This window comes from Ceratotherium simum, chromosome 17 (genome assembly GCF_057802395.1).
Source record: "Ceratotherium simum simum isolate JZ-2026a chromosome 17, ASM5780239v1, whole genome shotgun sequence".
Classification (NCBI taxonomy): Eukaryota; Metazoa; Chordata; class Mammalia; order Perissodactyla; family Rhinocerotidae; genus Ceratotherium; species Ceratotherium simum.
The window spans coordinates 51,203,953-51,216,897 of NC_141916.1; the positions used below are offsets into that span (position 1 = coordinate 51,203,953).

The following is a 12,945-nucleotide window of genomic DNA, read 5'->3' on the forward strand; positions in this document are numbered from 1 at the left end:
ATTCTTTACCAAATGAGGGAAATCTTCTCCTTCTAGTTTTCCAAGAGATTTTGTTATAATCAGGTGTTGCATTTTATCAAGTGCTTTTTCTACATCTATTGCAATAATAATATCTTTTCTCTCTCTCTCTTATTTTTTTTTCCAAAATGTAAATCAACTTGTATTACTAGAATAAACCCCAACTGGTCATGATGTATTATCCTTTCATGTATTCCTAGATTTAATTTTCTCTTATTTTCCATAAGGTTGGTATTCAACTTATTTATTTCTGGAAAAGCAGGATCAAAACACTGTGTTTATGCTCAACAGTATCTGGAGTGTATCTAAATGATAAGGTATGACTTTAGGTTCCTTCCATTCAGAAAATGAGGAGAAAGAAGAAAATTTGAAAATGGAAATTGTTAGGAGACAGGCAGAAATTTAGTCTCACAGCATCTTTATTCCATCATGTAGTCCACAAGATATATGCTCTCTGAAGTTGCCTTTAATTGCAGGATAATAACTGAGGCAAAATAATTGCACCGACTACATTCTTCCATCTGGTACTTCACTCATTAGTGTACTCTCAATCTTCACTGGATTAGCCAACTTCTCACATATAATCCTTCTTTGCTCAGTGCAGTCAGTAAAATAAACATATGTTCTATCTATATATCCACAATGTATCCTATAATTTAAGTCATTTGTGTTTCTTATAAACCTGAAAGAGAAAATAAAGAATTATACTTGGCAAGTCAAACATTTGAATCACATTCACAGAAAAAATTACTTTTCCAACGTATTATTGCTAGAATCTGCATTGTCTAAAATAAATTTTAATTATTATTCAGAAAGTCAAGAGTGTCCAAGTTATTCATTTTTATCGACAAATATGCAATTTCAAACACTGCCTGATTTCTCCCTGCCTTTTCCACTTTATCGCATCTGGAATATTTGCTGTCCTTTACTTCTAGACATAGCAGCTCTCTTCCCCAATACCTAATATGATTTAGAATAATTCAGTTCCATTAGATTCTCTAGTGTAACTGGCTCAGTAGTAAATCTTTGATGCTGTCCTCCTCAAATGTTTTTCATAATCACCAAACCCAGGAATTAACCTAATGTAGGATGCCTTAAGCTCAACATCATCTCCAAGTGATCCCCTCTAGCCATTTTTCCAAGATTTTACTCTGATGTTCTGAATAATTACCAGCCCCTAATACAAGATTATTGATCAGGGACCATGCATTAAAGACAAATTTGTAAATTGAAAATATTACCTTTTGGAAAAAATGTAGCATCAATACTAGTGTCAATAATAATGATCATCAATCAAGAAATGATATCATCAATTAAATTTTCAAAAGTGCAATTTCCTATTTGAGGTGACATAATACAGATGTCATTGAGCACAGCCCCTTTCCAGAAAGAGGCCCCAAAATAACATTGAGAATAAAAAACAACAAAAAATCATACATACATATATATATATGATTATACAGTATATATTTATAACGTATCATATATACATATATATTATTGTATACTTTTAATTTTTTACAATTAATTTAATTAATTCTTGATAATTTGAAATATCTACTGTTTTCCATCCCATTAATAATCTTCTCATTAGCAATAATTACAAACACATGGAAATTCTACTTTACCAAGCAAGATTCCATCTATATCCTCCCCTCATACACATACTACCTTTACCTCTAGTCCTTCACTACAAATGGGATCATTAAAATATGCATCCTTCTCTCCTCCATTTGTATATGTTTAATACCTCATTCTGTCCTCTCATTGCAAACTGCCAATGAGAGAGCTGCCTTGTGTTTCTGACCCATATTCCTAACCCTGCTATTTCAATCTGGAGGAAAAAGCAAACAAAACAAAACAAAGCACAAAAACAATCTAAGCTTCTATTTGCTGTCTGGCCCAATGTGGTGAGGATGCAGGAACCTCTGGGTTTAGATTCAGTGTGGCAACATCCGACACAGTTGCCCTGAGTTCTCTCCTGTTTGATGTGCCCTCAACCAATAAATACGTACACATTCGTGGGCTTCCAATAGTATCCAGCAGGTTAAGGCTTTGCTTTCTTCCTTTAGTCTAATTCAGTCTGCTTCCCAAATTTAAAGGATTATAAAATACACGTGGAATTTTGGCATAATTTTCAGTAATCCTTGTTTTTTGTTTTTTTCCCATCACAAGCAGAATAAATAAAACACATGAATCTATTTATAATGGTACATTTATAAGTACATTTCTTAATATATCACCCAAGAAAATAGTTTATATATACCATATATGCCATATACCATGCCTATGTGCATTTTATTATTTTTACCGGAAATGTTCTTCTAGTCTACCTCTAAATTTTTCATTAAAACATGGCCATTTCCAATGTCAGTTATAGCACAAATTTCAAAGCTAAAATTTATTTTTGATTATTCTGTGTATTCTTATTGAAGCTCTCTCACATTACGTTCTTTTTATCTGTAGAATAGTTTAATTAGTCTGTGCATACAATTAATGGTTATGTAACTAAGGGAAGAATCAATCTTTCATTCATCTTTGATTCCCAGCACTTAGCACAATTTTAAGTACATGTTAGAGCCAAGTGAATTTCATTGGTTTCTATAATTTTCTCAGATAAAAGCATTATTCACAGAAACTCTCCCTTATTTGGCTATTGTAAGTTTGTTAGTGACTTGTCAAAATAATGAGAAGACATTTGCAGCAACTTATTCCATTATTAAACACATTAAAGAAGCCTGATGGAAAAGAGTTATTTAAGGATGCAATTTTAGTTGAAGCCAGTTTTAATTGTAATCTACAATGCTCCTGAGGAAAATACCTTTACTCAAACCAACTAAAAAAATTCAACAAGAATAAAGAGTTACCAGTCAGAGGAGATAATTGTCTCATCCAGTTTCAGGTAGTTTCTGGAATATTTTCTGGGAGATAATCCCAACCAATAATCTTGTAAGCTGAGGGATTTTATAAATTCCTACAGGAAATAGACATGGCTTGTTAAAATAACTGTGTCATTACCTCATAGCATAATTTCTTACCAAATACTTTTTTAAGGTAACCATTTTGACATTATACTACTAATTTTTGATGCCATTAAATGAAATTGAGACAAAGTGTTCCTTACTGTAAGATTTCCTCCAGTATTTAAATATCAGTTACTGTTTCCCATGGAGAAGGACCTATCAGTCCATACATAAGCTTAATTTGGGGTCAAGGAAGTTCACAAACCTCAGGACTCAAATACTGAGCAGTAAATATTCAGTCCATGGGCAAAGGAGGTGGTTAATCACTGTAAATACAAGTTAATAGAAACAGAAAGAGTAGGAGAAAAATGTAGCAAAGTCAGATGAGAGTGGTGATAGAACAGAATTTAGAACCACTCCAGAAATTTGTAGCCAGAGTAACAGGTTTTTCTCATATTCCAGACATTTTTTGAGTAAATACTTATGAATTAATCATTTGAGAATGATCAGATGAAGAGACTATAGATTGATTTCCCATCTTCTCCAAAGGAGGACAAAGATTCTTAGAGTAGGGAAGCTGAGACTTGTGGGAAAATAAATTTTTTGCTTAAAAAATAAATATGTTATTATTATTTGAGACCAGAAATGTTGTGTAATAAGTAAAACAAGGAGACATTATTTAGAAATTAGAAAAAAGAAAATAAATAAATACATAAATAAATCTTCCAGAGAACTCACTTTTCCTGGGACCCAGGAACTCAGTGCAAGATTTCTGCTTGACAGTTGCCTTTGCCATCCCCTTTTAATTCTACTTTTTAACACATATTTTATTGAAACTATCCTCTTATTCTAGTATACACTGGCTTTTTCTCTTAGTTGAAAAAATACAAAAAGGTGGAAACAAAGAATCTCCTCCTATGTAGATTTTATGGTAACCCTTAGGAATAATTTCCAGATATTCTGTTTTTACATAAATGATCAGAAATCATGTTCTGAGAGTTAATCCTAAAGTTCCAGTTTGGAAATGCCCACAGACTTAAAGATTCTGGGTGCCCCATATCTACCCATCTGCCCATCAGCCTGAGATTCCACTGATGCTAAGGTCCTAAGCTAAGGTTTCACATGACTGACCTTGGCTATGCTACCCTGAAATAAGGCACTAAGTCTCAGTCACCTCATACCCCAACTAAAGAGCCAGAACCATGTCTGGATTAATATGGATCTTCCTTACATGCCTCACTCCTTTCTGTTCTGTGATGGGAGAAGTGACTTCCTTCCTCATGGGCAGAGATCCATGGGGCCTTACCAATACACCTTTGTTCTTAATCTTCAACAGGCTGGCATTGTGAGAAGAACATATCATTTTACTCCTTTGCCATGGTTCGTAATCGCTGAGTAGTCCGTAGCAGCTGTCCTCGTGCCACATCCATTGCTTTGGACAAGGTTTACATTTGTGCTCTGGAAGAAGAACGTGGTTTTATTTGGTTTGTTTTGATAATCTTCATTATTCTTATCATCCCCGTTATCCTCTATGTTAAATTAACCACTTTTACTTGTCTTTCTTGTTTTTCCAACAAAGGTGAAGAAAATGAATCCTGTTTTCCAGGCCCTTATATACCACCACAATGTGCCCAAAACACCATTTGAACAACACATTCCAAATTAAACACTTGGATTCAAGTGTATTTTCCTACCTCAGGAGTCCTGAATAATGATTAATCAATTTCCCTCTCTCTCTTTGTCATTTTTTGTATTCCTAGTTGGTGATAAAAGCTAATCATAAAAAACATTGTGTGGTGAGAATCAACCCCACTAACCGACATCAGTCCTGCCTTTCCAACTAGAGCATTTCTAACTCTCCGACTTGTAGAATATTTGAGACTTCTCTAGAGCACAAAAAACATGTTTTAGTTACAATAGCTATAGAAACTGTCAGAGACATTAAAAGACCAATTCCTCCCAATTCCAAAGGTAGGCCTAACTTAGTTTCTTTTCTATTGACCCGCATCAAACACTGACTGAAATTTAGGAACAAGTCACATATAAAGAGATGTCCTTTCCTCCCTATCTTCTATTGACCTCAGCGCCCAAAATAACAGTAGTAAACGTCAGATTAGAGATACTGTATACTGTCTAATGTTTTATTAAGTAAATATCACCCCCTGATAAATTGAGGCCTATAGTTATTATCACTTTTTCTGTTTTTCTTCTAACTGCATAGAAATATCAATGAGTCCTCTGTCAGCCACAATCCTTCCCCTAAATAATGGCTTCCTAGGGAAAGGCTGCTAGCTATTGATGAAGTGGTTCTCAAGTGACTCCTAGGTTTAGTTCATTGTGTAATAAATAACTCAAAGAGGAATGCAGGTGTACCTCGTTCTTTTTCGTATAGCTCACGACATAATTTGGTGGCTATTTCCTGCAGTGTGATAGAGAGGTTCCTGTTCGTCTCAGAACAATTCATGTTATGCATCAGTTGTAGAGAAATATTTCTCTGAAGTTCTTCTTTAAAATTTTGTAGTTTATTCAATTTTCCCATTTCTGTCTTCAAAGTTATGTAAACTCCAGATCAAAAAAAGACATGATAAAAAATGTTAATCCTTCAATATAACCATCATCTCCTCTTTCCTGAAATAGTATTAAGAACATTAAAAGTCTAGGGAAGCAGTCACTTCACAGTAGTGAGGGAAAGAGACTAAGTACCACATTGTAAGTACCTAGTTATAAGTCCCCTTTGTGGGTATATCACCTATAATCATTCCAAAGCCTCAATTCAGAGTAAACTTTGTTGTAAAACTCATGCAATTCTAAGTGTTTTCCCTTTCAATCAAAACATGGATAATACCTACATATGCTTCCTGAGACTCCCAGTCCGATCAGCAGCAGAAAGCACAGAAAAGCCAGAGCCAACGCCCTTTGACGCCATGCCTGGGAAGGAGCAGGAGGTGCTATGGAAAGCAAAATTAGCAAAGAGGTCTGGCAATGGTATACATCTTAATTTGAGTCATTCATTCACTCATTTTGCCTTTATTTCTCTCTTTACACGTCCCTGGTCATGAAATATTGTTTGCTAGAAACTCAAGGACTTTTTTATAATACCTTTTTGAAGAATAAGTCAAAAACGTGTTAGTTGTTTTGCATGCAAACTGGTTCTCACAGGAGAGGTTGTTAATTGGTAGGTTGATTCAAGAAACAAAGAGGCAAAAACGGGGTTTAAAAAAGAAATTAGAAAACCAATCAATCTGGATACAGCATACCTTGTCTGTAAAACGTGGGGAATCTGAGTAGCTGACATTTAACAGAGAGGTCAATCTGAGTATCCCTTCCTCGAGTGGACAATTGTGGGATGTCAAAGAAAATAATTTTGGTTATTTATATTTTTCCCAGAAAATCCTGAAAGTTTGGCTGCAAAACATAAATGATAGGCTGTCTCTTTGTAATATCTCTGGGTGTCCTTCCAACAGACAGATTTTAGTTAGGCCAGATCTATATCATTTCCTCATTAGAATTTTTTCATGTCTTTTAGCAACAAAATTTTGTTGAATGCTTCCTTTTTACTAAACAGTGAAGCCCAAACAGATCATTTCCCTATTAAAAAAAAAAACAAGGGGCCGCCCGGTGGCGCAAGCGGTTAAGTGCGCAGCGTGCTGCAGAGGCCCGGGGTTTACCGGTTCGGATCCCGGGCACGCACCTACGCACTGCTTGGCAAGCCATGCTGTGGCGGTGTCCCATGTAAAGTGGAGGAAGATGGGCACGGATGTTAGCCAAGGGCTAGTCTTCCTTAGCAAAAAAAGAGGAGGATTGGCAGATGTTAGTTAGCATGGGGCTGATCTCCTCACAAAAAAAAAAAAACAAGAACTATGAACTTAACATTTAATTATTATTAAATCACTACATGATTTAAATTATCATCATATGTATTTATGGATACTAGATATTTCAAGAAAATGTGATTCAGGGTTAACACACGATAATTTCACTATAGTTCTGATCTATATCCTATATCTCACAAGTTGGTAGAGCAATAATAATGTAAAATACAGAGAGAATTGCAAATAAAATGTGAAACAACTTTTTTAGACTTTATAAAATAGTTACTAGTGAAAGAACTACATAATCAAGATCTCATCTAAAGTTAGAAGTATGACTTCAAGTGCTATGTTTCGTAAGAATATTTTCTCACTTATATCTGTATTCAATTATTCAAAAATCTATTGAGTACCATCTATACAGTAAACACAATTTTGGGTGATAACAATACAGAAGTGAACAACACATACAACTCCCTGCTCCCATAAAAGATATATTTCCATCATGATATTAAATAAGTGAATAAGATAGATAGATAGATAGATAGATAGATAGATAGATGATAGATAGATAGATGATAGATGATAGACAGAAATATCTCAACTTGTGCTATGGTGTGCAGAGATATGAAACTGATTTATATTACAGAGAGCAGGTAGTTCAGATCTTATGGCCAGTGAAAATCAGCACACACAGTCAGTGTGAAGAACATTACAGGCAGCAATAACATCTAGTTCAAAGACTCTAATGTGGGGAAAACATTTACTATTTGGAAAAAAAAAATTCACAGTGGCTAGAGAATTATGTCCACAGTGAGAAATGATGTTAGAGGAGGTCAAAGAAAAAGGAAGGAGACGTTATTTATAGACTTTGTTAGCCACAGTAAGGGGATTGGAGTTATTTGGCAATCCACTGGAAGAGTTTAATCAGGAGGGGAAAATAATTGAGTTTTTTTAGAAAAATCACTGTTACTGCATATGGAGAATGAATTGTAGGGCTACAGTATTGGAAACAGGGAGAATAGCAAGAAACCTATTGCAGTATGTCACATGAGAGGAAATAGCAGCTTGATTTACTAGTATTAGAGAATGTGATGACACACAGATAGAGAGTAAGAATACATTTTGAAGCTGGAATCTATAGTACAAATTTATGAAATGTTAATGGGAGATTTTCAACTTGATATAGTTGGTAGATAATAATATATACACATTTATAGGCAGTATAGCATAATAATTTGCTGTGATGCTGGAAGCTATACCACTGGTATTTTAAATATCAGCAGGGTCATCCATGGTGGACAGGTTTCAGTGGGGTTTTCAGACTAAGAGAGACTGGGAAGAAGGACATGGCCACCCACCCTTGAAAAAAATGACTTTGAAAACCCTGTGAATAGCAGCGGAGCATTGTCTGATATAGTGCTGGATGGTGAGAGGATGGCACAAAAAGACCAAGCAGGGTACACAGGGTCACTAGGAGTAAGAATTGACTCGACAGCACTAACAAAAAACATAATGATACAAAACACAGCACATTCTCTAGGGCTACTGTGCCTGGACTTAAATCCTGGTTCTGCTGCTTATCGCTTGTGGGACCTTAGGCAAGTTATTTAACCTCTCTGTGTCTTAGTTTCTACACTGGTTAAAAAAAAAAGCCACAAATCTTTAGGGATTAAATGATTTAATATTTGTAGTACAATTAGAACAGTGCTGGCACATAGCAAACACTTGGTGATTGTATTTAAATATGTATTTATTTTTGTATTTAATGAGATGAGGGTGATTGAGGAGAGGGAACAGTTTTAGAGGAAAAATAAACATTTTTGCCATTTTAAGTTTGAAATGAAATTACAACCCCATATGGAAAGGTGAAACAGGTAGTTGTCTTTTCTAGTCTAGAGATCCAAGGAAAGATCATGAGGAGATATTTGAGAGTCATTATATCTGAATCCAAATGACTGAATGAGGCAACTTAGCAAAGTACATTTAGTGACACAAGAAAAGGGGATCCAGAGCAGAGCCCTGGAGTATTCTATAATATAGAGTTTGATCCAGGGGGAAGAGTTAAAAATGAAGACTGAGAGGGAGCAGCCATTGTGATGGCAGAAACCATGAGGATGTGTCCATGAGAATGTGCAACAAAAGTGTTTAAAGAAGAGGGACTGTTTCAACTTTGTGGATGCTGCAGGGAACTCAAGTAATAAAAGAACAGAGATGTGACTATTGGGATGAAACAGGGGAGTCATAGGTGATCTAGACAACAATAGTGTCCATGGAAAAATGAGGACAGAAGCCTAACAGTTAGTGGAGAAGAGAATGAGAATGAAGAATTGGGAGTCTGTGACCAAAGGTAATGCTTTCAAAAGTTGGGTTGTAAAAGGAAATAAAGAAATGGAAGAATGAATGGAGAAACTTAAGCAGTCAAGCAAGGATTGTGTTCTGTTAAAATAGGAGTAGTAGAGTTTGTTGTTGCACTAAGGAGGGATAGTCAACTAGAGGAGGAAGAGAGAATAAGTAAGCAAGATAGAAAGGAGAAAATTGTACAAGAAATGACTGAAAAGGACACATGGATTGAAATTTAGAGCAAAATGAGGAGGTCTGTCTTTTGATGAGTAAATATGTACTTTGTAAATCCTACCTAGAAGTAAGGCAGAGAGTATGAGTGAGGATGTGGTAGGATGGAAATTTTAGGTAGCAAAAACATGGTATAGAATGAGGTAGGAGGAAAGCTTGTCAAGTGAGAGTAAACTGGGCTTGAAAGTTTCTGTGTTGTTTTACCAGCAATGTTCAGCTGTTCAGGTGGGGCACAGAGTGTAGGGATATTTAAGTTTAATCAGAATTGGAGTTTTTCAAGGAAAAAACAGTACATTGAAGGGGAGTGTATAAGAGAGTAAAGGTAAATATTAAGTAATATAAAGTTTGTATTCCATAATATAGACTTTAAGCTGGGTGATGAGAAAATTAGACAAAATTGATAAAGTGAGCAAGACATGGATTCAAGATTTCCATAGAATCAAAAAATTTCTGAAGTAGAAATTTAGAGTAAGATGGATTAGTAGGACAGGTGATGGGAAGGGAGGTGATGGGATATGAGAAGGGCGATTGTTGGTATATGAAACTCATGGTATGCTCATCCACTTACACCATAAAAAAGGTGAAATACCAACAAGGAAACTAAGATAAAAAATATTGTAAAATCCTTAACCCCCCCCTCTTAAAAATAATCTGCATTAGAGGAAAAACCTACAGAATTAAACTGTTATTCATTCTCAAGATTTACAATACTGATGATAGGTGAAGATCTAACACTAAAAGTTCTGTTCATTGTAAAGTTAGAATTTCAAAGAATGTTACATTTTATGGGGAAAAATACTTAAAGAATACATGAAAATTCTTCTATTACTGCTCTCTCCTGATTTCACTGTTTCTACCAACTTTCTGTGTTCTTCATAGCTACTGTTTAAGTTATTTTTAACTTAAACGTACTGATTTCAAGTGCGGATATGCTGGGGAAGATTTCACCCAAAAGATCAGTAGTGAGGAGATGGGAGCTACATATGATAAGAGAAATATGGGGTTATGAGTAGGATGGAGATTGGAGTATACTTTATTGGAGTATAAACTGGAAGTCAGCACGGGTTGTTTGTCTATATTATAATTTAAATTTGAATGGAAAAATACAAAGTTTCCAGGTACAGTTTGGTTATGAATGTTTTATCTTCCAATATTTCTTATCTATTTTTTTCCTTGAGTCCTTGATGCGTCCTTTCATTTAACTTAACCTTGTCTATATTTTAGTAAATTGGGAAAAGATCTCAAAAAGAAGTAGGAAAATTTTAGGCTAATATATGCATGACTTGGTAGAAAATCAACTGAAATCCTCTAAAAGTCCTCTCTGCCTCTTTTTCTCTCTGTCTCTGAATCTCTTTTAAACACACACATACACACATACTAGCATTTTCTTATAAAAAAGAACATACAAAGTCATAACGTTACCGGATAACATATGTTTCTTGTTCCATGGCTTCCTTGCATAGGGAAGAAAAAACCAAACATTTTGCAATCCAATCATATGAAAATACTATCCTATCTTAATTATCTTGAGTGTGATATTAAAAAATAGAAACTTTGTAAAAGACTGAGGGTTCAATGCACTGATCAGTGCCTTAAAAATAAAAATCTTTATACTCATTTTGTACGGACATTTTGGCAGCTTTGGTAAAAATTGTAGGATTAATTGAAAAATCAAATTGAAGGATCATTGTCGATTCACTAGTAACTACGGTACAGGGCTTCTACCCTTACACTTCTACCATCTTACAACACATCCATAGCTCAAAATCTTACCTTTTATCCCAAATTTGTCAAACTCCTGGATATTTTCTGTCTTACTGGAGTCCTGGAATTTTAGATCTGCATAAGTAACTTCTTCAGACATTGATGGCTATAAAGAGAAAATTCGACCAACTGTAAAAAAAAAAAAAAAGATGAGAGTGAACCAACCGGAGTTAATGTTAAACGGGAGTTGTGATTTTAAACGTCTGTTTATAAACCGAAGCTTACACTTCTGTTTTTGAATCCACTGTACCAATCACCCACAGGTCTGCAAACGAGCTGCAGCACATCTGTGGCCTCAGAAAGAACAGAGAGCTGTTGCAAGAGGGAACATCCTTCTTCCTCTTATCTCTTCCTTTTTCTCATTTCTCTCTGTCTCCCAACTACAGAAAGCAGTTTTTAAAATTGTGTTTGGATGTTATTAGTGTCCTGCAAGGGGGTACAAATCACTAGCACCACATGGTGCAGATACAACATAGAATTTACTGGAGAAGAGCTCTCAAGCAGAGAAATAACAGACAGGACACAGTCCTCAAACACTCACATTTCTACAGCAGTGGCCTGGCATAGGTGTTCCGTATGTGTCGTGACAAAGGTCCTGATAGAGGGAGTTTGCCTTAGCCAGGAGACTCCCTCTCCCAGAGAGAGGGAGAGTGTAAGCCCCACCCTGTCACCCTGTCACCCTGTTACATGGTACGGATTAGCCTAAGAGGAGCTAGGGAACACCTGGTTTCTCTAGTAACAAGCGATATATTTAGGGGTCTGGGGCCCAGGAGCCATGCCAGGGAGTATGCATACTGACGGCCAAGGTCGGTTTACCAAAGACTCTAGAAATAGCTTTTTTTTTTTTTTTTAAATTTTTTGTTTATTGCAGTAACATTGGTTTATAACATTGTAAAAATTTCAGGTGTACATCATTATACTTCTATTTCTGCATAGATTACATCATGTTCACCACCAAAATACTAATTACAAGCCATCACCACACACATGTACCGAATTATCCCTTTCACCCTCCTCCCTCCCCTCTTCCCCTCTGGTAACCACCAATCCAATCTCTGTCTCTATGTGTTTGTTTATTGTTGTTATTATCTACTACTTAATGAAGGAAATCATACGGTATTTGACCTTCTCCCTCTGACTTATTTCACTTTGCATTATACCCTCAATGTCCATCCATGTTGTCACAAATGCCTGGATTTCATCATTTCTTATGGCTGAGTAGTATTCCATTGTGTGTATATACCACATCTTCTTTATCCATTCGTCCCTTGATGGGCACTTAGGTTGCTTCCAAGTCTTGGCTATTGTGAATAACGCTGCAATGAACACAGGGGTGCATGTACCTTTACAAATTGGTGTTTTCAAGTTCTTTGGATCAATACCATTATTATTGGGTATTTATCCAAAGAACTAGAAATAGCTTTGCAGGCCAGGAAAATGGAGATCAGCCTTGCTGTCTCTGCAGACTGGCTTAATCCATTTGAGCCAGTCCTCAGCTAAGGTACCAAAAAGGGAAAGGAAATGAGTCTCCAGGGACATGCAGATACAAATCATATAAGTTTGACTTAGTATTCTTAGGAGGCAGGATTCATTTATTTCTTGATCAATACACAAGATAGAGGTAGGGGTTGAGGAATGTCTGTTTTTAAGTTCTTTCCTAATTTTCAGTGGTAAATCTTACCTTGAAATTCGCGTCAATATTGCCACACATAACAATCAATAAAATTTTATAAAAACAGAAAAAATCACAGCTATAAAATAACTAGAAATATCCACAGCCAAATGAAGAAAACTTTAAAACTTTTGAGAAAAATTAG

The 12,945-nt window shown here is 35.6% G+C and overlaps 1 protein-coding gene across 1 annotated transcript; it reads right to left on the bottom strand.

Moving 5' to 3' along the window:
* Positions 1 to 419: 419 nt before the first annotated feature.
* On the bottom strand, positions 420 to 11,414 carry CLEC12A (C-type lectin domain family 12 member A). The gene is made up of 7 exons (XM_004438817.3): positions 11,354 to 11,414; positions 11,138 to 11,234; positions 5,831 to 5,929; positions 5,355 to 5,543; positions 4,288 to 4,439; positions 2,886 to 2,992; positions 420 to 700 (listed from the first exon to the last, which is right to left on the bottom strand). The coding sequence occupies exons 2-7, from the start codon at positions 11,226 to 11,228 to the stop codon at positions 526 to 528; spliced, it is 813 nt and encodes a 270-aa protein (XP_004438874.2). The 5' UTR covers positions 11,229 to 11,234; positions 11,354 to 11,414; the 3' UTR covers positions 420 to 525.
* Positions 11,415 to 12,945: the final 1,531 nt, after the last annotated feature.

What these genes read in the sequence shown, in the direction of transcription:
- CLEC12A (XM_004438817.3), bottom strand. Translation starts at nt 11,228, where the DNA reads ATGTCTGAAGAAGTTACTTATGCAGATCTAAAATTCCAGGACTCCAGT. An exon ending in GGGAGTCTCAGGAAGCATAT is followed by an intron (nt 5,544 to 5,830) that starts GTAGGTATTATC and finishes TTTGATCTGGAG; the next exon opens with TTTACATAACTTTGAAGACA. An exon ending in TTAAGAACAAAGGTGTATTG is followed by an intron (nt 2,993 to 4,287) that starts GTAAGGCCCCAT and finishes TATTTCCTGTAG; the next exon opens with GAATTTATAAAATCCCTCAG.